Here is a 23,473-nt window from a genome sequence, read left to right as displayed (position 1 = left end):
ACACTGGAGTGGTTTGACATTTTCTTCTCCAGCTTGTTTTACAGATGAAGAAACTGAGGCAAACAGGGTTAAGTGACTTGCTCAGGGTCATATAGTTAATAAATGTCTGAGTCCAGATTTGAACTCAGGTCCTCCTGACTCCAGGTCTGACGCTCTATCCACTGAACCACTGTATTTTAACACTAATCCCAAGAATTGACAGACTGGAGAAAACTTGTAGGCAAACAGCTCTGAATTTTGTCATTGAGAATGGCAACACATAACCCATTTCATCTTAGCTTCTATTCATAATTTATCACGGTGTTTGTCATCCATGAATTTGTTCAAACTTTCTTAAAATGCAGGTACTGCCTATTGGGAAAATTATTTCCATAAGTTTATTATGCACTCTATCAAGTGGCACTTACTTTTTCTCAGGGAGTACTTTTCAAGCTTTGAGAAATAAATAGCTCCTTGTTCTGATGTTCTAGAATGTGGTAACTTTGTCTGGTTTTATTTGTTCATTCATTCAATAAACATTGATTAAGACCCTAATGTTTGCAGATCACTGTGTCACATATGGATTTTTCCTTCATGACACTTACAATTTTGGTATGGACTTTGATCATAGCCTTTCTTAAACAGAGTGGAGTTCTCATTTTTAGTCCATCCTTATATAACAGCACATCCATCCTCTTTCCTGTCAGGCAAGTTGGTGGAACCTATGTGTGATAAAGGGCAATGTCACTGAACACTTAAGCAAACACAGTCCTTTGGACAAAAGACAGTCCTTGCCCTTCTGAATTTTCTCCAGTTCCATGAGCTTTCTGATGCCCAGCACCCAACATTGTATGCATCTTAGAAAAAGAGGTTATAGCTTTGTACATGATTAGGATAAGACTTCTTGTTTTTTCTCTAGTTCCCAAGCTGTTCAAGTGGTGTTGAGCAGAGTCTCACCACTAGGAAATGATAAGAGATAATTGGGACTCCTACCCAGGTCCATTGACTCTCAAGTGTTCTCCCATTATATCTTGCTGTCTTGAGTTCAGGAGCAGAAATCTCTTCTTATTCTTTGGTGAAAACTGAGGTGAAAAAAAATTCACTAAGTCTTTCTGCTATCTCCTTTATCCCTAGAAATTTTGTAACATGGGTCCTCATTATGCTATATATTGTTATATGTTATTATTATATTATTATTATGCTATTTTACCTACTGCTTTAATTATGCTACTTAGCTAAGGAAAATGTTTATTCATTTTTGTGGGAAGGTCCAAGGTCTACTGTGCCCAAGGTCACACAACTAGTAAATAAGTGTCTGGGGCCAAATTTGAACTCAGGTCCTCCTGACTCCAGGCCCAGTACTCTATCCACTGCACCACGTAGCTTCCTCAGCTTGAGACTAAATATATATTTATACTGAGCTCTCATAAGGAGTTGTTTGGGGGGGGTGGTTAAATAATCTCTAGATTTTAGATGTCAGTGACTTTTTGACTTCTAACCATTTCTTCTCCAAAAGTAATCCCTGTCTTTTGTCATAGCTCTTTTCTCTGATTGAATTTCTCTCATTTTTCCACCAGCTAGAATGCTGAATTTTACTGTGTTGTGATCAATAATGCTTAATAATAACAATAACAATAACAACTAATCCAGAGATTCCTCTACATTGGCATTGAGAATCATAGTCCATTATACTTCCTTTGTACTTGGCTTCTATAATTGTATTAGGAAGTAGTCATCTCTGTCATCTTAAAACATAGTCTTTATTATGAATTATTCAGCCAGTGGAAATAATGGTAATCCTCCATTTTTATAACCTGTCCTAACTTTGCAGCTTCCCCAGTCTCATTTCATATACTGAGCCTAGTCTCATTATCCTGATCTGGTAGTTGCAGCATAGCTTTATTCATATCACATATTTTTATTGCTTACCTGTGGAATTCTCAACTACAAAGGTTCCATACACTACCCCTAGTCTAATAAATTATTTATACCATTTACATTAAAATTTATTATTCCTCTCACATATAATACTTTACTCTTACCTCCTTATTTACCTGGCCCTAACTTACTTGGCACAATGTGTTAAGGGTTAAAATTCTAGCTAAACTGTCTAAAATATCTAATGAGTGGTCGCCAATAAATTATAAGCTTTAGCAAGAGTTAGACTTTTAAGCATTTATTAAGGAGAATAAGAATTTGGTAAAGAGAGAGAGAAAGGCCTAGATTCCTATCTATTAAAGGGAGAGCACATTTCTAGCTCCCTTCTCCACCAGAGTCCAGAGGAAAGAGCGCGAGACTCAGCGCCAGTCTCTTCCTTCCTCCTCCCACTAGCCCGCGTCAGGAAGTGATGCCAAAGAAAAGACTCCTGGTCTTGCCCTCAAAGACCTTCGCTTCATGGGTGAAACTCTTCTACAGTAAGTCTCCAGCAGGTGGCGTCATTCCAATCGTTACCCTAGTCTAATAAATTATTTATACCATTAACATTAAAACTTATTATTCCTCTCACATATAATACTTTACTCTTACCTCCTTATTTACCTGGCCCTAACTTACTTGGCACAATGGATAGAGTGCCAGGCCTGGAGTCAGGACAACTCATTTTCCTGAATTTAAATCTGGCCTCAGACACTTCCTAGCCATGTGACCCTGGGAAAGTCACTTAACCCTATTTGCCTCAGTTTCCTCATCTGTAAAGTGAGCTGAAGAAGGAAATGGCAAACCACTGTATTACCTTTGCCAAGAAAACCCCAAATGAGGTCACAAAGAGTTGTACATGACTGAAAATGACTGAACAATAACAAACTTTCTTATGGAGTTTATAGCATGACAGACCTATATAAACCTTTAGTCATCCTCCTTCCACTAAGTTGAGATGCCAGTTACATTAAGGTCCTTACTTGCTGTCTCTCCATCATTTTCACTTATTCATTTTCTTTTCCATATTCCCAGCATTTGCACTTAGGCAATTTTATAAAATCAAACACTTATTCTAAGCAATACCTCTATGTGTTTTGTGACACAAATTACATCTTTTTATTAGCTATAATAAGAAATACAGTTTTACAGGTGACATTTCCCAATTAAATTTTATTCATGATGCATGAAAAATTGGAGAAATGAAGCATAAAGGGAAAAAAAATCAGAAAGAGTGGCCCTAGGCTATCTCCTTGGGCTATTGAGTCATCTTCCCTCTGAGAATAGAATTGTTCACTTGCATTAGTACAATGCAAGACAACTAAGCATAGAAAACAACTTTTATGTTGCAAGAACAGAACCAAAAGTCCAGACAACAAATGTACAGTTGTAGATTGCAGATTAACTTCCTAAATTAATCAGCTGTTTTTGGTCAGACAATAGAAAACTGTGTAATGGGTAGAGAATTAGCCTTGGAGTCAGGCAAAGCTCATTTTAAGTCTGTGCGATCCTAGTCAAATAATTGAACCCCTCAGTGCCCCAATCTCAATAACACTATGTTCTTAGACTAGAATTTTGACCTGTACTAATAGAAGGAATTTCTTCACCAAGAATTCCTTACCACATTGAATGAAAGCATGACTGAAGAAGTATTTACTACACACTATAATATGTGCAGAGCACTGGAAATCCAAATACGAAACTGAGAAGTCCTTGCCCTCAAGGAGCTTATAATCTAATATTGGGAGACAACACTTATGGGGGCAGGGTGTCTGGTCAGGTATATTTTGGTCTGGAAAGTCACAGGACTCATAAGTTGGAACATAGGGGAGTAGATTGATATGCCCTTTCCAGTAGCAATAAGTAAAAGAAAAGCATTTATTAAGCACTTACTAGGTGCAAGGTATTGTACAGGTTGAGCCAAAGGTCACAAAGGGCTTTCAATATTTAATAACTCCTTTATTTTTTGTTTTTGATTTATAATACCATAGCATCATATACAATATATGAAGGAAATGAACTTACTTTATGTGTGAAAAATCAAATCTTGTAAATGGCAAAAAAATAAAGAAAAATAACTTTCAAAAAGTTATTAAAGCATCATGACTTTTGGCACTGAAATACATGTAGAAAAGGAAGATTAGTGTCTGCTCTGAAATAGCTTGTATTTTAATAGGAGGAGATTATATATATGTGTATGTATGTATGTATGTATGTATGAGGTTTCAGCTGTAAGTCAGATGGGAAGACTCCGAAGCCCTTAGAGTATAGTTTCAAAACAGATGGTAACACATCTTGTTTATTGGCATTTCCATTGATAAAACCACATCCTTTCAACAATTTGAAGATGCCAAAAACTTTGGCAGTAAGAGTTTTCTTTTTGGGTCTTCAGGAGCTGTGACTGCTAAGAAGCTGAGGGAACCCCTTACAGAGGCAGTTTCTATATTGCTTTTGTATCTCTTCAAGTGTTGCTTCCCCTGGAAAATGCCTAGGGGTTGGGGAGCCAGGACAGTGCCTAGAAGCAGGGAGGATAGTCTAAAGGTACTATTATTCTCAGGGTTGGTTGGTGTTGGTGGTGAGGAGCCCTGCATGTGATATGATATGATATGATATGGTACAGTACGGTACAGTATGGTACGGTATGGTATGGTATGGTATGGTATGGTATGGTATGGTATGGTATGGTATGGTATGGTATGGTATGGTATGGTATGGTATGGTGATATGGTATGATAGGTATGAAATATATGATATATATAATGTGACATAACATGACATGACACAACAGATATGAGATCAAATCAGATGAGATCAGATGAGATGAGATGATGTATCATTACATGTCATAACTGACCCCAGGGTAGGAGTTTTAGAGATGAGAGGGTTGTCACAAGTCTAGTTCTTCCCTCCTGCCTTTCCCCTCCCCAAAAAGAATACTATTCATAAATGTTAGTGCCTGTTTCTGTGGGTTGCTCGATTTGTGTGGTAGTAGTCATTTGTACTGTTTTTTCTGCCATCTCAGATAATGAATTTTTCCCTCTTCTTCTTTAGGAGTTTCTTTTCATTTGGGAGGCATACACCTTTGTTGCAGTGGGACACCTAGGAATAACTAGATTGTTTTTTCAGAGGATTTTCAAATTCTCACCAGTTTTAGAAAATGTGCCAACCACATTTTTCCCCTTGGCATTCATCCCTAGGTCTACTTATTACTCTCTGTAAGGAATGCAAATTTCAACCAGCTTGGCCATCTGTTGTGGTTTTCAAACAATAACATCCAAAGTCACTAATCCACAAATAATGGAATCCATAGATAAACTGAAAATATAGGGCATCTCTTATCCCAAGGTCATAATTGCATATATTGCTAATTTTTACATTTAGCAAAATTTAAAATGGGAGGAAAACTACCTAATAACCTCTTATGTTCATAAAGCCTTCTTGGACTAATCTTCTTTTTCTTCCTTAATAAAGATCTACAAGCAGCCATTGAAGAGGTGTTGCCAAGTCTGAAGAAAGATGATGTATCTATCTATTATCTGAGTAGAACTTCTACCACAGATGGTGTTGACACCCTGCTTGATAAATTGGATGAAACTTCTGATGAACCCATCCCAGAGTCTTGGAGGTCAGATGTTGACTTTACAACTCCTGCCTTATACATCTATACTTCTGGGACCACAGGTAAATACAGAATGATGGTGATAATGATAATAGCTAATGAGTTCTGATAGCAACACACCTCTTTAGTAGGAGCTGAATATGGGGTTAAAATGTTGGTTTTCCCTTTCTTAGGAAAAACTGATGAGACAATGAATGTTTTGTCCATAACAGATCTTATTTCATAATGTGATCCCATTTAGCCTCCTACAAGAGAAAAGTTTGCTTCACACATGCCACATATTTCATTACCCTTCCGGGAATGGCACAGATTAAAAGTTAGCTGATGACTATAAAAATATTTATATTTTTGAATCAAATAATAATGAATGAGATCAGCTATGGAGTAAATTAATAGTTGGCAGGGTTTTTGTTATTTTATTTTAATGACTATACAAGTCCTACATTCAGAACACATAAATAATAATGTAGACAAAATAATAGTAAAACTAGAAGAACTTGGGATAGAGTATAAAAAAATTATACTAAAAAAAAAAACCTTGGTTTAAGGTTGCAAAATCCTGAAGAGCTCAATACCCACCCTTCTAAATCTAGACATTTCTTTCTTTCATTTTTTTTCTTTTCCTGCCTACTGGCTGCATTAGAGTTGCCCTGGCCCCTATGGCAACTTTGGAAAGCTCTGAGAATGGAGCCATTTTTGTAGGGATTTAGACCCTGGGATAAATTAATGATGTAATTTAATTTATCCCATTCCCCCACCACTCAAAACCATTCATCTTCTTAGAATTCCCTTAGTCAGTCAGAGGCCAGAGCAGAAGTGGCAGGTTTGCTGAGCCTGCCCTGATCCAGACTCAAATCTGAGGATGGCCCTGGTCTATAGAGTCTTTGAGACTTTTGATCCGCACCCTACCTCCCCTGCTTCTCCAGGGTTCACAGTACAAGCCATGTCACATCTGCCAGCCATGGACTCTGAGATGCTCTCTTTGTAGAGCAGAAAAGGAAAGGGCATCAGAAAATTTGGTGCCTCCTTAAGGACTACAATCCTAGCCTTTTATATCCATTCAGTGCTATTTCTTATTTCTGAACCCATCACTCTAACCATACAAGAATGGTGGCAACTTGTCATTTTTGCCAAATGTTTTTCTCTAGCAAAATTTTCTCTAAAACAGGGTTTCTTTACCTGGGGTCCATAAACATTTCAAGAGGTCCATGAATTTGAATAAAATGATGTCTTTATTTTCACTAACCTTTAATAGAAAATTAGCATTTCCTTCAATTATGAATTTTTTTAAAAATCACTATTTTGCAAAGGGCTCCACAGGCTTCACTATACTGCCAATGGAGTCCACAATAAAGATTAAGAACCCTCTCTGCAAAGTATTGTATTACAGTCAGATCTATTGTACTTCTTGTTGGATCATTGTAACTTCTATCTGCCTCAGTTTCTTCAAAATAAAGATCATAATAGCACCCAGCTCCCAAAATTATTGCAAAGATAAAATGAGATCATATTTACAAAGCACTTAGAACAGTGCCTGATGCATAGTAGGTGCTTAATAAATACTTGATCCTTCCACCCCCTCTCCATTAGGATATCAGAATATTTGATCTGTTTATTTAAAATTTTTTAATATTGATCAAATATATTATTTGCTTTTAAATGATTTAAATGATTGAATTGTTTTGTGTTATGTAGATAGATAGCTTAGTGTATATGTTTTTCTATATGTATTATTTTCATATCTGTAGAAGGAGTTTAATGTATTCAAAAGATTGCTGGGCTTGGAGTTATGAAGACCTATATTTGAATCCTACCCTTGTTTACCAACTGTGTGACCCTGGACAAGTTACTTAACCTCTATATTAGCACAGTTCCTGGCAAATAGTAGGCATCTGATAAATGTTTATGGACTGACTATATGTCTCAGGTAATTCCCTATGACTTATCTACTACCAATCAATAAGCACTTATCTTCCCTAGGCAGTGTGTGCTAGGCACTCTTCTAGGAGTTGAGGATCCCAAGACAAAAATGAAATAGCCTGCCCTCAAGGAGCTTCCTGTACATTCTGTAGGGGGAGATATGAAGTACATAAAATAAATGCAAAGTAATTTCAGTCGGAAGGCAGAGGGAGGAATCAAGAAATACATCCTTGTAGGAGTTAGTATTTGAGCTAAACTTTGAAGGAAGCTAGGGATTCCAAGGGACAGAGGTGAGAAGAGTATTTATTCCAGGGATGGGAGAGTCTGGACTAAGAGTCAGACAAGTTGGTATACTGGTAGAATCACAGATCTTTCACATATTTGTGCCTTCATACTTTAATATCTCAATAATGGATCTGTGATTTCATGAATGTGTGCACTCTCTCCAAGGGTGCAGATCACAACCCATCTACATCTATATTTTTACACCATTTTCTTCACCCCTGTCCATATTCTCCCATGAATCCACCATCCAATGCACTATAGCAGCTTTTTTTAGGTCTTTTGACACTGTATGGATACCAGGTCAGCTCTCAGGGTGCCAATGCATTATATGCCACTCCATTTTCACTCCTCCCTGTCTTAGATAATATATATTTATCCCATTTCTTGTGCACAAATCTCTATTTCTGTCTTTGTGTTTCCAGTCTGTAGGATAATACCTGGCACAATAAAAGCTTGATAACTAATATTGAATAGTTGTTGTTCCTCCTTCATTTTCAAAGAGGACCAATGATGTCATGATGTTTGGGTATGGGTAATAGCTTCACTTGTGCCACAAAATGTTGTTGAAGTAAATTCAATTGAATATCCCTTGACAGCTACAACAACCAAATGAAGACATGTAAATAGCAAAATGTGAATGATTTGAGGTCAAAAAGTCTACAATACATCACAGTGTATAGCTGAGGAACATAACTTATAGGGGAAAAACCATGAAGACAAGAAAGTAAGGCCAGAACAAAGGTCATTAAATAGAAGTACAGTGAGAGATGGAGGGAGGCTCTGATGAAAACAAATAGTAGGTTTGAGACAGAGAAATGAAAACACAGATTATGATCTGAATGGTGGATTCAGAATTCTAAAATCATGAACATGACATACTTATTAGTGATTGAGTATCTATAACATAACTAGTCCTGTGGGTGGCTGGGGTGGAGTCATTGGTAAAAGTCATAGGTGGCTAAATGATACAGTGCATGGCCATTGGACCTGGAGACCAGAAGGCCTGAGTTCAAATTTGACATTAGACACTTTTAAGCTGTGTGGTCCTGGGCAAGTCATTTAATTTCTGTCTACCTCAGTTTCTTCAAACTAAGGCTGATAATAGCACCTACCTCCCAGGGCTAATGTGAAGATAAAATGAGATCATATTTGTAAAGCATTTAGAATAGTGCCTAACATGTAGTAGGTGCTTAATAAATGTTTTTTACCTTCTCTCTCCCCCTCTCCCCAAAGGAGGTTGAAGCTCTGGAATGCTAGTATGTTTGAAGGGACATCAATATTTATATTGAAGTTCTCAAATGTATAGAAAGGAATCCGTTAGAGAGAGTGAAAGATTGTAAGCAAGGTATTAAACTCTTCAAGAAAGGAATGGGGGAAACTAGATGGTGCAAAGGATAAATCACCAGCCCTAGAGTCAGGAGGACTTGAGTTCAAATGTGGCTTCAGACAATTTACTAGCTATGTGATCCTAAACAAGTCATTTAACCCCAATTGCTACAGAAACAAAGGAAGAAAGAAAAGGAGAAAGAAAGAAAGGAGGGAGGCTATCTTGAAGCCAGGAGATCACAGATGTAGATGCTTGGAGCGAGCTTTTATAGGAAGAAAAGTTGCTGAATTATAGTGGCAGAGGGAGGGTCTGGAAATGGCAGCAGACCACAAGAAATATGTAACCTCCTGTTCTTGACCCAGGGCATCAAGAGACATGAGAAAAAGAACAATTAACAATGCAGAGTGAGAATAGCCAAAGATATAGTATTTCCTGGAGGGAATCAGGTTTCTGTGAATACTAGAAGGTTGAAAGAGATACAAAAGAAAATCTTGAGGATGAAGGGAAGTTCATTAACCACCAAGCACCAGTTCTTCAGGGAACAATAGAAGGATTGACCTGGATAAGGATAGTATGAAGTAAAGTAGGTCAGCAGGTAGACAGATAGATAGATTGTTTGATCAATAGATAGATCAATAAATCCTTAGTATGTATCAGGCACTGACTGTGCTAAGCACTGGGGATACAAATATACATATACAGACATACATATATGTCTGTATAGTGTGCATATGTGTGTATTTATGAATGAATGAAAAAATAATCCCTAAAAACAAGACATTTATAGTATAAAGGGGAAAAATAATACAGAAAAGATAACTGAAAAATAGCAAGGGAGTGCTGATGGAGAAAGATAGTGGAAGAGTCCAAAGAGTTAGGAATGGATCTGGGACAGAATAAGCATGGCTGGTCTGGGTGCTTCCTTAAATAGAGGTTCCAGGGAAGAACTCACCAATCAGAGGAGAAGGACATGGGAGCAGAGGCATCTCTAGGTTGAGAAGGCTGCTACTGTAGAGATGGGAAAGTACATAGAGTCAGGAGTGGAGGCCAAGAAAGAAGTGAGAGTGGAAGGGGAAGGAGAGGGTTTTGTCCCAGGAGACAGTGACTCCAAATCCCTGGGAAGAGTGGAAGAAGTCAAAATTTGCTATCCAAGGGTACCAGTTATTGGAGTCTCCATCCTACAGGGTCCTTTGATGATAGAAGATAGCACTGGTGTGTTGATCCTTCTCCAAAGATCACAGAGCTAAGGTGGTGGTGGTGATGATGGCAGTCATCTGGTCAAAGATTTATTAACTATGTACTACGTTCCAGGCACTGTGCTGTTAAAGCCCATAGATTTCTATCTCCTGGGACTGGATGGAGTTAACAAATTACCAGCTCATTAATTACATCCCAGAAAGGCAAATGATAAAATATACCCAAGAAGATATATTAGAAGTAAAACAAGAACAGACAGTATAATAGACTACTTGGTATCTGACATCCTAATTGAATTGGCGTATGATCTGGTGTCTACCATCTGGTAAGGGTTGTATGAGGCCTGGGGTCCTAGCCTCTCTCTGCTACACATATCTCTCTAGGATTTATAAGGAGAAGGTCCTCATATTTGGCCCGACCCATTGGGACTCTCACCATTTTAGCATCTTTTTCAGGTCCTAGTTCTTTCGTCCTCTGTGGGAGCAATGGACATTTGTAAAGTAAATGGGCCCACATGCAGCTTGGAAACTCGATCTTCCTCAGAGACTATGTGTCCCCTCACATCTGGAAGCAGATCTCTTCCTACTTACATGCCCCAGAAATCCTCTATAAATAAGGGGGATGGGACAAAAATTAAATGGAGATATGACTTACTTGCCTGCTCACAACACTCTATCTTTGCTGCTCCCTCTCCCCTACTCCATAGCTCAAAATCCTTCCCCAGCCCTCTCCTCACTTACTCATTTTGTCTCTGAAGAAGAGGTGGCCTTCGCTGCCAAAGCCAACCCCTTTACCAATACCCTTGAGCCTCTCTCCTCCTTTTTCCTACAGTTTTCCAGTCAGTCGTCAAAAATTTATTATGTACTTAGTACATGCTATACTAAGTTCTGGGAGATACAAAGAAAGGCAAAAATCAGTCCTTGACTTCAAAGAGCTTATATTTTTTTCTCAATTAAGTTTTATTTTTGTCAATCAATAAGAACATGCCATCTCTCCCTCCCATTCCCCTCATCACCACCCCCAGCCATGAAAAAGAAAGAAAAACAAAACCCCTATTGCAAAAATGGATAGTCAGACAAAACAAACGTCTACATTGTCCACATCCCCCAAAAAAGATATGTCTCAATCTGCACTCTGAATCCATCACCTCTGTGTCAGATGGTGAATAGTATGTTTCATCATGAGTCCTCTGGAATCATGGCCAGTCACTGTATTGATCAGAGATCCTTAATTTTTGAAAATTGTTTGACCTTACAATATTGTTGTTATTGTATGAATTGTTAACCTAGTTCTGCTCACATCAGTTCATATGAGAACTGAATATTCCCAGATTTTTCTAAAACTTTCCCCTTCATCATTTCTTATCACACAATAATATCATATCACGTTTCTCTGTCATAAATTGTTCAGCCATTGATAGCCACTCCCTCAGTTTCCAATTCTTTGCCATCACAAAAAGGTACTGTAATAACACTTTCGGACATATGAGTGCTTTTCTTTTTATCTCTTTAGGAGTATAGACCTAGTATCTGTATCAGTGGATCAAAAGGTCACAATTTTGTAACTTTTTGTCCATAGTTCCAAATTCTTTTCCAGAATGGCTAAACCAGTTCACAGCTTCCGCCAATAGTACTTTACCTCTTTTCTCATTGCCCCTCCAGCATTTCTCCTTTTCCCATTTTGTCAGCTTGACAATCTGTTCCATATGAGGTAGAACCTCAGAATTATTGTAATTTGTATTTCTCTAAATATTAGTTATTTAGAACATTTTTCAAATGACTAATGATAGGTTAGATTTCCTCCTCTGAAAAATACCTGTTCATATCTCTTGACTGATTAGCAACAGGGGAATGGCTCATATATATTTTAATCAGTTCCCTATATATCTTTAAATGGAGACCTTTAACAGAGAAACTTGCTAAAAAAGCTTTTTTCCCCATTTACCTGCTTCTCTTCTAATTTTAGCTGCATTGGTTTTGTTTGTGCAAAAAAATCAATTGTATGTAATCAAAATTATCTATTTTACTTTACATGATTTAGTCATAAATTCTTCCCTTATTCACAGATCTAACAGGTGATTTCTTCCTTGCAAGGATCTTATGTTCTAATGAGGGAAATAACATGTACATAACTAGATGCATGACAGATACATACAGAATTGGTTGAATGTAATCTCAGAGATGATGGCTGAAGCAGCTAGAAGTAGGGGAAAGGCTGAATCAGGAAAGGCCTTCTGCAAAAGATGAGATTTGAGCTGAATCTTAAAAGGAAGCAAGGCAATAAAAGAGGTAGAAGGTATTCCAGGCATAGGAGACAGCCAAGTAAAGGCATGGAGAAAGGAGAGTATTGTGTGCCATTTTAAAAGTTCAAGAGACATAGTTTCTGGGTAATTAGTCATTTTATTAATAATGCTAGCATTTTGTTAACAAAAGAGATCAGTGGCACTCTTGAATGTCAAAGACCCTCATGGTGGCAGATTATAACTGATATGCCCTTGGAAAAGTGGGTGATCCTAAGGGTGAAAATCAACTCTAATTGGTTAACAATTAATGAGAAAATGAATATTATAATGAGATGTGGGCTCATTCTAATGAGGGTCTTGGGGGTATGTGACTTGGATCACCCCAAGTCTTAGTCAAATATATATATATATGTGTGTGTGTGTGTATATATATATATATATATATATATATATATATATATATATATATATAGTCTCTGGGAATATGGTAGTGCCCTCAACAGTAATAGAGAAGTTTGGAAGAAGAGAAAATGAGTTAAAAGAGAAAAATGTGGGAAGGATAATGAATTGTGTTTTAGACACAGTGAGGCTGAGATATCTTTGAGACATCTAGTTTGAGATGTCCAATATACAGTTAGTGATGCAAAACTGGAGATCAAAACAAAGATTAGTGTTGCCTTTTCACCCACATCTTCAGACCCTCTTTAGTGACTGGTGCTACATCTGCTGTCTACAAGCTTCCTGGGGTCTACTATATCTTTAAAATACCTTCTCTATCCTTCCATCACCTCAGTCCTTTGTCCTGGGTCTCCTCACTCTTTTACCGTCAACAACCTTAAAATGATTGTCTACCCTAGCTGCCTGTTTCCTCACTGCCCACTTGCCTCCCATCCTTGAAGTGTGACTACTGAACCCACTCTTTGTTCTCTCCCAGTTTACCAAATAAGTGGGGGGTGTATCTACATGGTTAGATAGACAGACAGACAGATGAGTGATAGAGACAGAGAGAGAGAGAGACAGAGAGAGAGAGAGACAGAGAGAGAGAGAGAGAGAGAGAGAGAGAGAGAGAGAGAGAGAGAGAGAGAGAGAGAGAGAGAAACTGTTAAGGGGTCCCCTGAACTTGTCTCTTTGAGTTGTCATATTTTCGAGAAACACTGTACCCAGAGCATGCAAGAGGCCCTGAATGTGCCAAAGATGAGTCTCCCCTGAACTGACGTAGTTTGTTGTTGCACCCCAAGCTGCACTCCCTCTGTGCCCTTTGGAGGCAAGACAAGTGCCAGCCAGTCTGTGCCAGGCTGGGATGATGCTTGTGCAGCTGGGTTGCTTTGCAGATAAGCAGACCCTCCAATCTTCATAGTCAAGCAGTTTCATGGGAAAAGAATGAGGCTTTTGCTATCACCTTGCTCCTCCTCATGGAAAGTGGTCTTGTCCTTTTCCCCACCTTTGCTGCACCAGTTCCCCTCCTATGTCAAGCACGACCCTTCCTGGTATCCCCTCTTCCCTTTTTCCTGTTGTTATATAACCATGAACTTCTGTAAAATTGGGGAACCCTTTGCATGTTCATTTCTCTTGTAATAAACCTGGTTTTCACATAAGTCTCGTGATGTTGTGATTGCCTATTGATAATAGGCACATAGACACACAAGAACATATATACATGTATATATATACACATACATATATAAATATATAGATATAGATAATAAGTATTGGAGGAGGACCAAAATGACATCATTATGTTGAGGTCAAGGTACAGTGTGTCTAGCTGTGGCTGATCAGAGCTGTATGAACTCAAAAAGCTTTACCACAGATTGTGTAAGTATGTACACATACACACACACACACAGACATTACATATATATTGTTCCTAAAGTCTTAGTACATTTTTAAGCTTTAATAGATTAAAACTGCATCAGGACTTTTAGAACACCCTGTATGCGGAACAATTTGAATTTATCTCTCCATGTCAACTGTTCAAATACAAGCAGAAAGATCAACTTGCCTTGTGACCCTGAGCCACCAAATTTAGTAATGTAAGTAAAAAGGATTCTGCACATCCCTGCAGAAAAGGGAAGAGAGAGTTTTTCTGATTGACAGGGGGTTTCAGTACAAGTGTTTTTGTTAGCTTAAATAAAACCAGCACTATAAACTGAGGGCCCTTTTGGGGAGGACAAAACAAGCCCAGATACTGATGTTTCCAGGTTCTCCCTGGATGGCAACATGAGCCAGAGAGGTCTTATGAAACCTGTCGCTTCTCCCTCCCTTTAAAAAAAATGTACCTATCTGTCACGTTAGGTACCCAATTGACACATGATGCACTAAGGTCAGACAGTTAACTCAGTGCCAGAAAGGATATGAACTTTGAGTTGTTTTTGAAGTACATTTTGTTCTCAATGTACAAACCCAAACCCAAACAGGGATTCTCCTCCCCTCCACACACACAATATCCCTAATGAGTACTCATTGAGCCTCTTCTGAAAGTCCCATAAGAAGATGGGGCTGGGTGGGGAGGGACAAGTTGGGACTCATTCATTCCTATGATGGCCCATTTATCTTTGGGTCATCCTTGATTATTAGAGCTTCCTATAGAAGGTGGTAGTTGAACTGTGTCTTAAGAAAAAGAGAGGGGGCAGCTAGGTGGTGCAGTGGCTAAAGCACCAGCCCTGGATTCAGGAGGACCTCAGTTCAAATATGACCTCAGACACTTGACACTAGCTGTGTGACCCTGGGCAAGTCACTTAATCCTCATTACCTCACCAAAAAGAAAAAAGAAGAAAAAGAGAGATTTTATGAGGCAGAGATGAGAAGGGAGAGCATCCCAGGAACAGGAGAGTGCTCGTGGTGAGGCACAGAGATAGAATGTGGTTTGTGTGTGAAGAACAGAGAAGCTGGTCTGGCTGGATCACAGAGTGTGGGAAGAAAGTAATGTCCACTGAGGATAAAAAGAACAAGTAAGGAGTGGAATTTATATTTGATTCTAGAGGCAATAGGAATACACTGAAATTGATTGAATAGGGACATGTTGAATAATGTGTTTCTGGGACATCTAGTTTGAAATATCCAATAGAAAACTGGTGATGCAGTATTGAATCTCAGGGGAGAGAGTAGGCCTGGGAATCTTAGTCATAGAGATGATAATTAAACACATAGGAATTGATGAGGTCACTATGAGAGAGAGTATAGAGAAAAGTCGGGGGTCAGAACCTTAGGAATACTCACAGTTAGCAGACATGATTTGAATGATGAACCAGCAAAGGAGACTAAGAAGAAGCAGTCAGACAAACTGGAGGAGAGCCAGGAGAAGAGAGTAGAGTCACAAAAACCAAGAGAGGAGGGAGTATCCAGGAGAAAAGGGAAAAGTATGGTTCATCAGAATCAAATGTTGCAAATAGGTGGAGAAGGGGGCAGCTAAGTGACGTGATAGATAGAGTGCTTGGCCTGGAGTCAGGAAGATTCATCTTCCTGAGTTCAAACCTGACCTCTTACATTTACTAGCTGTGTAACCCTGGGCAAGTCCCTTAGCCATGTTTGCCTCAGTTTCCTCATCTGTAAAATGAGCTGGAGATAGAGCACTGGCCCTGGAGTCAGGAGTACCTGAGTTCAAATCCGGCCTGAGACACTTAACACTTACTAGCTGTGTGACCCTGGGCAAGTCACTTAACCCCAATTGTCTCACTAAAAATAAATAAATAAATAAATAAAATGTAAAAAAAAAAAAAAATGAGCTGGAGAAGGAAATGGCAAGCCACTCCAGTATCTTTACCAAGAAAACCCCAAATGAGGCCACTAAGAGGCAGACATGATTGAAAAATGACTTAACAAGAAGGATAAGAAATGAGAAAAGACCATGAGATTGGACAATTAATAGCTTTTTGGTAACTTGGACAGGATGGTCTGATGAAGGTTTTTGAAAAATGAGAAGACGGGTATATTTTCCAAGTCTTCAAAAGTGTCAATCTGTGTTTGCCACCTCCCTTCTCCCTTGCCCACTTCCAACTCCCACCTTCCAGTTCCTATAACTTCCAGGATCAACTATAAACTCTTCTGTTTTGGCATTGAAAGCTCTTTATAATCTGGTCCCTTCCTACTTTCTGATTTTCTTGCACTGAGATCAGATTTAAACTGAGGTCTTTCTGACTCCAGGTCCAGCACTCTACCCACTGCACCAACTAGCTGCCCTTGATGCATTATGATGAAGATCAAATGAGATACAATATAGAATGTACTTTACAAACATTAAAATGCTGTATAAATATTATCGGTTATTACACACACACACACACACACACACACACACACACACACACACACACACCCCTCCTCACAGGATTGTTATGAGGAAATTGCTTTGCAAATCTTAAAACACTATATGTGTGAATTATGATTGTATGTTTGCAGACGGGCTACCTCAACCTATTCATTCTTTCTGCCATATCTTTGCATAGGTCTCCCCAAGGCTGCAGTGATCAATCATCGGCGCATATGGTATGCCACCGGCATTATTCAAGCAAGCAATATCACTTCAGAGGATGTGATCTATACTTCTCTGCCCTTGTATCACAGCGCAGCCCTATTGATTGGATTACATGGATGCATCATAAAAGGTAAGATTGTCCTTTTCATCAAGCATTGAGGTTCAGTTGACACCTACACCTCCAAAGGGAAAGATTACCAAGCTGAGGGTTAGATCATAGATCATAAAAAGAGGTATTCCTATAGGTGTGCTGTGAGTTTCAATTAAGTGTGCCTCGGAACATCCATCCCATACCCCAAGATTCCCACATTCCCCAGTCTCCATCCCCAGTTGAAATTTGCTGGCCATTTTCCCCCTTGGATGGGTGTTGAGGTGGTCACAATAATGATTCTAACCTCAGAGGCTCAAAGCCACCTTCTCTGGTTCAAGTTCTAAGGAAGTAAAGAGGGAAGAGGGTGAGGAAGTGCGGGAGTGCGGGAAAGTCAAGAAAAGGTCAAGGAATCCCAAGGCCTAGCCAAGTCAGGGCCCTGGAGACCCAACTGCCCAGATGCCCTTCTTTGTGCTGACTTAGAGATTCAGGGTGCCAGAGTTCCTTATGGCAGAAAGTATTGTGTTGTGAACAAAAAGAAATTTGATAGCCATCATCATAAAGATTTAGAATTGGAAGAGACAATAGAGATAATCTAATCCACCTCCTCATTTTACAAAGGAGGAAACCAAAGCTCAGAAAAGAAAGTGATTTGCCCAGTATTGTTAACCGGCTGACTAATAAACATTCTTGGTTTGAGCCCTGGTTCTGCTGCTTATTGGATATGTGATCTTGGGGCAAGTCCCTTTACCTTTCTAAGGCTCACTTTACAAATCTATACATTGGGGGAGGGGAGGCAGTGATGCACATATTACCTACTTCATAGGGTAATTTAGGGGAAAGAGCTTTCTAAGCTACAAGGTTCTTCATAAATATTAAACTCCTGGTATTGGCATTGTCCTCCATTGTCCCAAATAGGAGAAAGTGGCTAATCAAATATTATGCACTCTCCTGAAACAAAAACAAAGGTTCTCCATTTTTCCCATTCTTCTGTTTTTAGTATTGTTTTTCCGTCACGTCTGCTTCTTGGTGACCTCGTTTGGGGTTTTCTTGGTAAAGATACTGGAGTGGTTTTCCATTTCCTTCTCCACCTCATTTTACAGATGAGGAAACTGAAGCAAACAGGGTAAAGTGACTTGCCCAGAGTCACACAGCTACAAGTATCTGAAGCCATAACTCAGATTCTCCTGACTCCAGGGCCAGGGTTCAATCCACCATGCTACCTAGTTGTCCTGTCTTTATATACAGCTTCCTGGAACATCTTAAGAGAATTGCATTATATATTAAGGTGGAAGATTCTCTGAAACACTTTAGGGCCCTGTCCATGCTTAAAAACAATTTATAAACTCTAGCGCCTGTTACATGCCTATTTCCAGAAGCCTTTAATTGTTCCCCACTGACATCAAAATCAGATTTCTCCCTTGTATCCCATTCTACTTCATGGTAGTGGGATACATGCTAAAGTTTTTCTAATGAACTCCTTGTGTGGTAAGGATGCTCTGGTCACCATTGTTCCTGTTCCCATTTCCAAAGCCCACATCCAGTTCAGTGCAGTACAGTTCAGCAAACTTGTACTGAGTGCACACTAGGTCAGTCAATCATTCAATAAATGTTTATTGAGCATCTACCCTATGCCAGGCCCTGTGCTAAGCTCTTGGGATACCAAGAAAGGCAGAAGATAGTTCTTGCTCTAAAAAGCAGTTCCAGTGTAATGGGACCACTTTGTTGGACATGCTGGGGACACAGTGAAAAGTGAGCCATGTCCTCATGTCACTGACAGTCTACTGAAGGGATGAAACATGGACCCAAGATAATTTGTTGTTGTTTCATTGGAAGAGAAAACTCTCAATGAAGAAACACTCTGACAATGCAAATCAAATTTTTTAAAATCTGATTATAATCTTATGCTCTTAAGAGAGTTTCCTGGGGGCAGCTAGGTGGTGCAATGGATAAAGCACCAGCCCTGGATTCAGGAGGACCTGAGTTCAAATCCAGACTCAGACACTTGATACTTACTAGCTGTGTGACCCTGGACAAGTCACTTAACCCTCATGGCCTTGGGGGGGGGGGAGAATTTCCTAAGTAACCTGCCCAGGATCACATGACCAGGATGTCTCAGAGAGGACCCAGGTCTTCTTGACATTGAGGTCAGCTTTCTGTCCATTATGCCATACTGCCTTTCACCTAGCTAAATAAACACAATATGAATGGAGGAGGTAGCGCCAAGTTTTTGCCACGTCCCTTAATATGAAAACTGTCACCCTCTCTTCTTTTACCAGGCTACCTTCTTTCATATAGCCAAGTTTATTAGAATAAAGTATAATTTTCTAAGATGTGGAGTATACAGGATTTTGGTTGGTTCTCATATCTTTTTTTTTTTTTTTGCGGGGCAGTGAGGGTTAAGTGACTTTCCCAGGGTCACACAGCTAGTAAGTGTCAAGTATCTGAGGCCGGATTTGAACTGAGGTCCTCCTGAATCCAGGACTGGCGCTCTATCCACTGTGCCACCTACCTGCCCCCAGTTCTCATATCTTTTGTTAGTCTTCTAATAGAAGTGCCTTCAGTCTGCTTTGCTGTTGTCGTTGCTGTTGCTGCTGTTCAGTCATGTCTGAGTCTACATGACCCTTTGAGGTGTTCTTGGCAAGATACTGGAGTGGTTTACCATTTCCTTCTCCACTTTACAAACAAGGAACTGAGACAAATAGGGGTTAAGTGACTTGCCCAAGATGACAAAGCAAGTGTCTGAGGACAGATTTGAACTCAAATCTGAAAAGAAAAGAGAAGGAGAAAAGAAACCAGCACTACTTTCTGTACCTTATTTCAGGGGTTGTTGAAGAAAGTTGCAACTTTGACTTTTAAAAGGTGGTGCAGTGAATAAAGCACCAGCCCTGGATTCAAGAGGACCTGAGTTCAAATCTGGACTCAGACACTTGACACTTACTAGCTGTGTGACCCTGGGCAAGTCACTTAATGCTTCTTGCCCTGCCCCCTCCCCAAAAAAATCATGTTGCATTTATATCAATCAACAAACATTCATTAATGGCCCACTATGTGCCAGGCACTGTGCTGAGTGCTGAGGATACAAAAAGAGACAAAAGACAGTCTCTGCCCTCAAGAAGCTTACAGTCTGGTTTCATGCCCATTTTCCTAATTAACCAGGCTTAGCCTTACTCCAAGCATACCATGCTTTCATGACACCCACCATCAAGAAAGCTATGGTCCAAAATGACTCTAGATAATAGATGTCTTATTCTTTCCTGTGGCTAGGTGGTCATCTTATTGAAAGTGGTCCTCTTGTCTTTTCATGAAGCAGTATGTTGGGTTAGAACGCTGGACTTGGAATCTGGAAGAACTGGCCAGATTCCATCTCGTAGACTTAACAGCTGAGTTTCTATGGGCAAATCACCAAACCCCTCCACGCCTTAGTTTCCTCATTTCTATAATGGAGACAACAATACCTGTCATATTTTCCTGAGTTATTGTGGGGCTCTAAGGAAACAATATAGCATACCCTAAAGGGCTATTTAATTCACTGTTATTATCTTCTGCAAATAATAGCTAGCATTTCTGTAACGCTTCAATGATTGCAAATCACTCCATCTGTTATCTCATTTAGTGAGCATGGTCTTTCATAGTCACAAATCCTTGTCACATATTTACATTAAACTGAGTAAAGGCTTGTAATCTTGCTTTCTATCTGTCAAGGGGGAAAAAAAATTTACCTGTAATACCATTCCCACTCTTCCCTGATCAGCTAAGCTGCCCATTCTCTATAACATGAAGAGGCTCCATGTTACTTTAATGAAAATCTTTTTATAACAATCCTACATTCAGGCATTGGGATTTTGCGTATCTGGGAGGATAAAGATCAAACAATAAACAGAAATGTATTTGTTTCTGACATTTTAGTCCAATCACATAAATAGTATTTTCCCAGCCTGGTACAGAAAGCCTATTTCCTTGCTTATCATTCTTATGAAGATTTCTAGATTCACATGGGGCTTAGCTTTCCAATCTTTTCCTTAAATTAGTCATAAAACTAGAATTCCAAAAAAATCTAGAGTCCAGATATGAACATACAGAGAACAGTTACATAGTAGGTATCTGGGCAGCTGTGCTAACCCTCAGCCCTCAAAATATGCATGCAGTTTCTGCTGAGGGTAAGGTCAAGTGTCCTTGTATACCTCCTGTAAACACCAGAATAAAATCTCTTTCTTGTTTATATAACAGCCAGCCCCAGTCGTATGTCAAAGAACCACAGAAAGCTAGATCCAGAAAGGATTCCAAAGGTCTCCATATTCTGCTCTGCCATTTGACAGATGGGGAAACAGACCCAAAGGGGTTAAGTGATTTGTCCAAGTTTTTTACCTATTTTAAATTACCCAGGTAGTAAGTACACACAACAGAGAACAAAAAAATCAACAAGGAAGCAAAGAAAAGCTGGGCAGCTTTGAAAACAACATGTAGTATTTATTATAGAGGTTTTCTTGAGATGGAGATTTATTGCTTTATATTGAATCCTCTTATTGCTGCTGTGTACACAGCAACATGCTGGGGTTTGGTTTTTTTCTCATTTTGTATTTAAGTTCTAAAGAAAAAAAAAGAAAAATAAATAAATTACCTACTTATTGTAGAAGCTAGGAAGGCCAATTGAAATCCCTGTGTAGAACCTCTTCTTACTACAATACACCAGGCTACCTTTCAAGAAATAAGAGCTCCGCCTGACTAGCTGTGTGACCCTGGGCAAGTCACTTAACCCTCATTGCCCCACAAAAAACAAAAGAAAGAAAAAAGAAAAGACATAAGAGCTCTGGGTTTTGTTTTGTTTCTAAATTAAATGCAATCCCTTAAAAGATTCAGCACGGGGGCAGCTACATGGCACAGTGGATAAAGCATTGGTCCTGGAGTCAGGAGGACCTGGGTTCAGATCCGGCCTCAGACACTTGCACTTACTAGCTGTGTGACCCTGGGCAAGTAACTTAATCCCAATTGCCTCACCAGAAAAAAAAAAATTAGCACAGTGTGAAAATTCCTTCCACAAGTACAAATGCAACTTGCAAACTTCTTGGTAGACAGTGTACCTGAATTGCCAAACATTAGCCAAACATTCATTACCTAGCTCAATATGGTTCAAAAGTATGATATTGCAGTAAAAACAAAACTAAACTAAACTAATCGTAATTTAGGTTGCATTAAGGAAATCATAGTGTTCAGGATTAGGGAGGTAATCGTCCTCCTGCACTCTTCCTTCAGTATAACTCATTTGGAGTCTTTTGTTCAGTTCCTGGTGTCATATTTTAGGAAGGACATTAATAAACTATACAACATCCTAAAGAGAACAACAGGGATGGTGAAAGGCCTTGAGATCAAGCCATATCCGGTTCTGCTGAAGGAATTGAGAATATTTAGAGCTTGGAGATGAGAAGATCTAGCAAAAAAAAAAAATGCTCTCATGTCATATGGAATAGGGAATAAATTATTCAACTTGACCCTAGTGAGCAAAACTAGAAGCAAAGGGTAGAAGTTGTAGTGAGGCAAATTTAATCTCCCCCCCCCCTTGCTGCCCCCAGGGCAATGAGGGTTAAGTGATTTGCACAGGGTCATACAACTAGTAAGTGTCAAGTGTCTGAGACTGGATTTGAACTCAGGTCCTCCTGAATTCAGGGCTGGTGCTTTATCCAATTCAAGGTAATCCATTTAGTTAGCAACTAGCTTCCCAGAAATTAGTTAAATTACAAACAGTCCATTGCTGGGCCCACACTTGAAATCTTTCAAGCTTGATGGAGGACCTGCCAGAGGCCACACCCAACTGGCAAAGCCTCTGGGAACCAAAGGTCACCTCCATACCATGATAAGATTCCATAGTAGAATTTTAGTGAGGTCTTTCTCAATAAAAGAGAGGAAAATCCTCTCTTTAAGCCTTGGGATTTTATGTATAAGGGAGGATAAAGATCAAACAATAAGACAGAAATGTATTTCTAAGTATCACCTTTTTCTTCTCAAAGATTTCAATTGTACCATGATAAATGGATATAGGAAGATGCTAATATTTGAATTTTCACTTATCAAAGAAAATAATGAAAAATTAATTAGAAAAGCTGAACTAAAACACCTTCGGGTTTCTTTAATGTTCACTTATGTGACAATTCTCTATCTTCTCTGTGGTTTGTAGGTGCTACCTTAGCTTTGCGTACCAAATTTTCAGCCAGCCAGTTTTGGGAAGACTGCAGAAAATACAAAGTCACGGTCATACAGTACATCGGTGAGCTGCTGCGGTATTTGTGCAACCTGCCTGAGGTAAACTCACACATGCCCAAAGTGTTAACATGCCCCGTTATGGCTTGAAAATTCATCACATTATATTATGCTGTATGTCAGAAGATTGTTGTACATGTTGGTAGCTTGAGATAAAATTAGTATCAACTTTT

General features: G+C 39.2%; 1 protein-coding gene across 2 annotated transcripts in view; it reads left to right on the top strand.

Moving 5' to 3' along the window:
• Positions 1-23,473, top strand: part of SLC27A2 (solute carrier family 27 member 2) — a 73,987-nt gene that overhangs the window by 15,276 nt on the left and 35,238 nt on the right. For both annotated transcript variants that reach the window (XM_043982087.1, XM_043982086.1), the window contains exons 2-4: positions 5,365-5,574; positions 16,929-17,087; positions 23,218-23,342. In XM_043982087.1, coding sequence (XP_043838022.1) covers positions 5,365-5,574; positions 16,929-17,087; positions 23,218-23,342 — 494 coding nt within the window. The remainder of the gene's footprint in view (positions 1-5,364; positions 5,575-16,928; positions 17,088-23,217; positions 23,343-23,473) is intronic.

Source organism: Dromiciops gliroides, chromosome 2 (assembly GCF_019393635.1).
Source record: "Dromiciops gliroides isolate mDroGli1 chromosome 2, mDroGli1.pri, whole genome shotgun sequence".
Taxonomy (NCBI): domain Eukaryota; kingdom Metazoa; phylum Chordata; class Mammalia; order Microbiotheria; family Microbiotheriidae; genus Dromiciops; species Dromiciops gliroides.
Note: the sequence above shows the minus strand (reverse complement) of the source record. Positions and strands in the feature narration are given on the sequence as shown.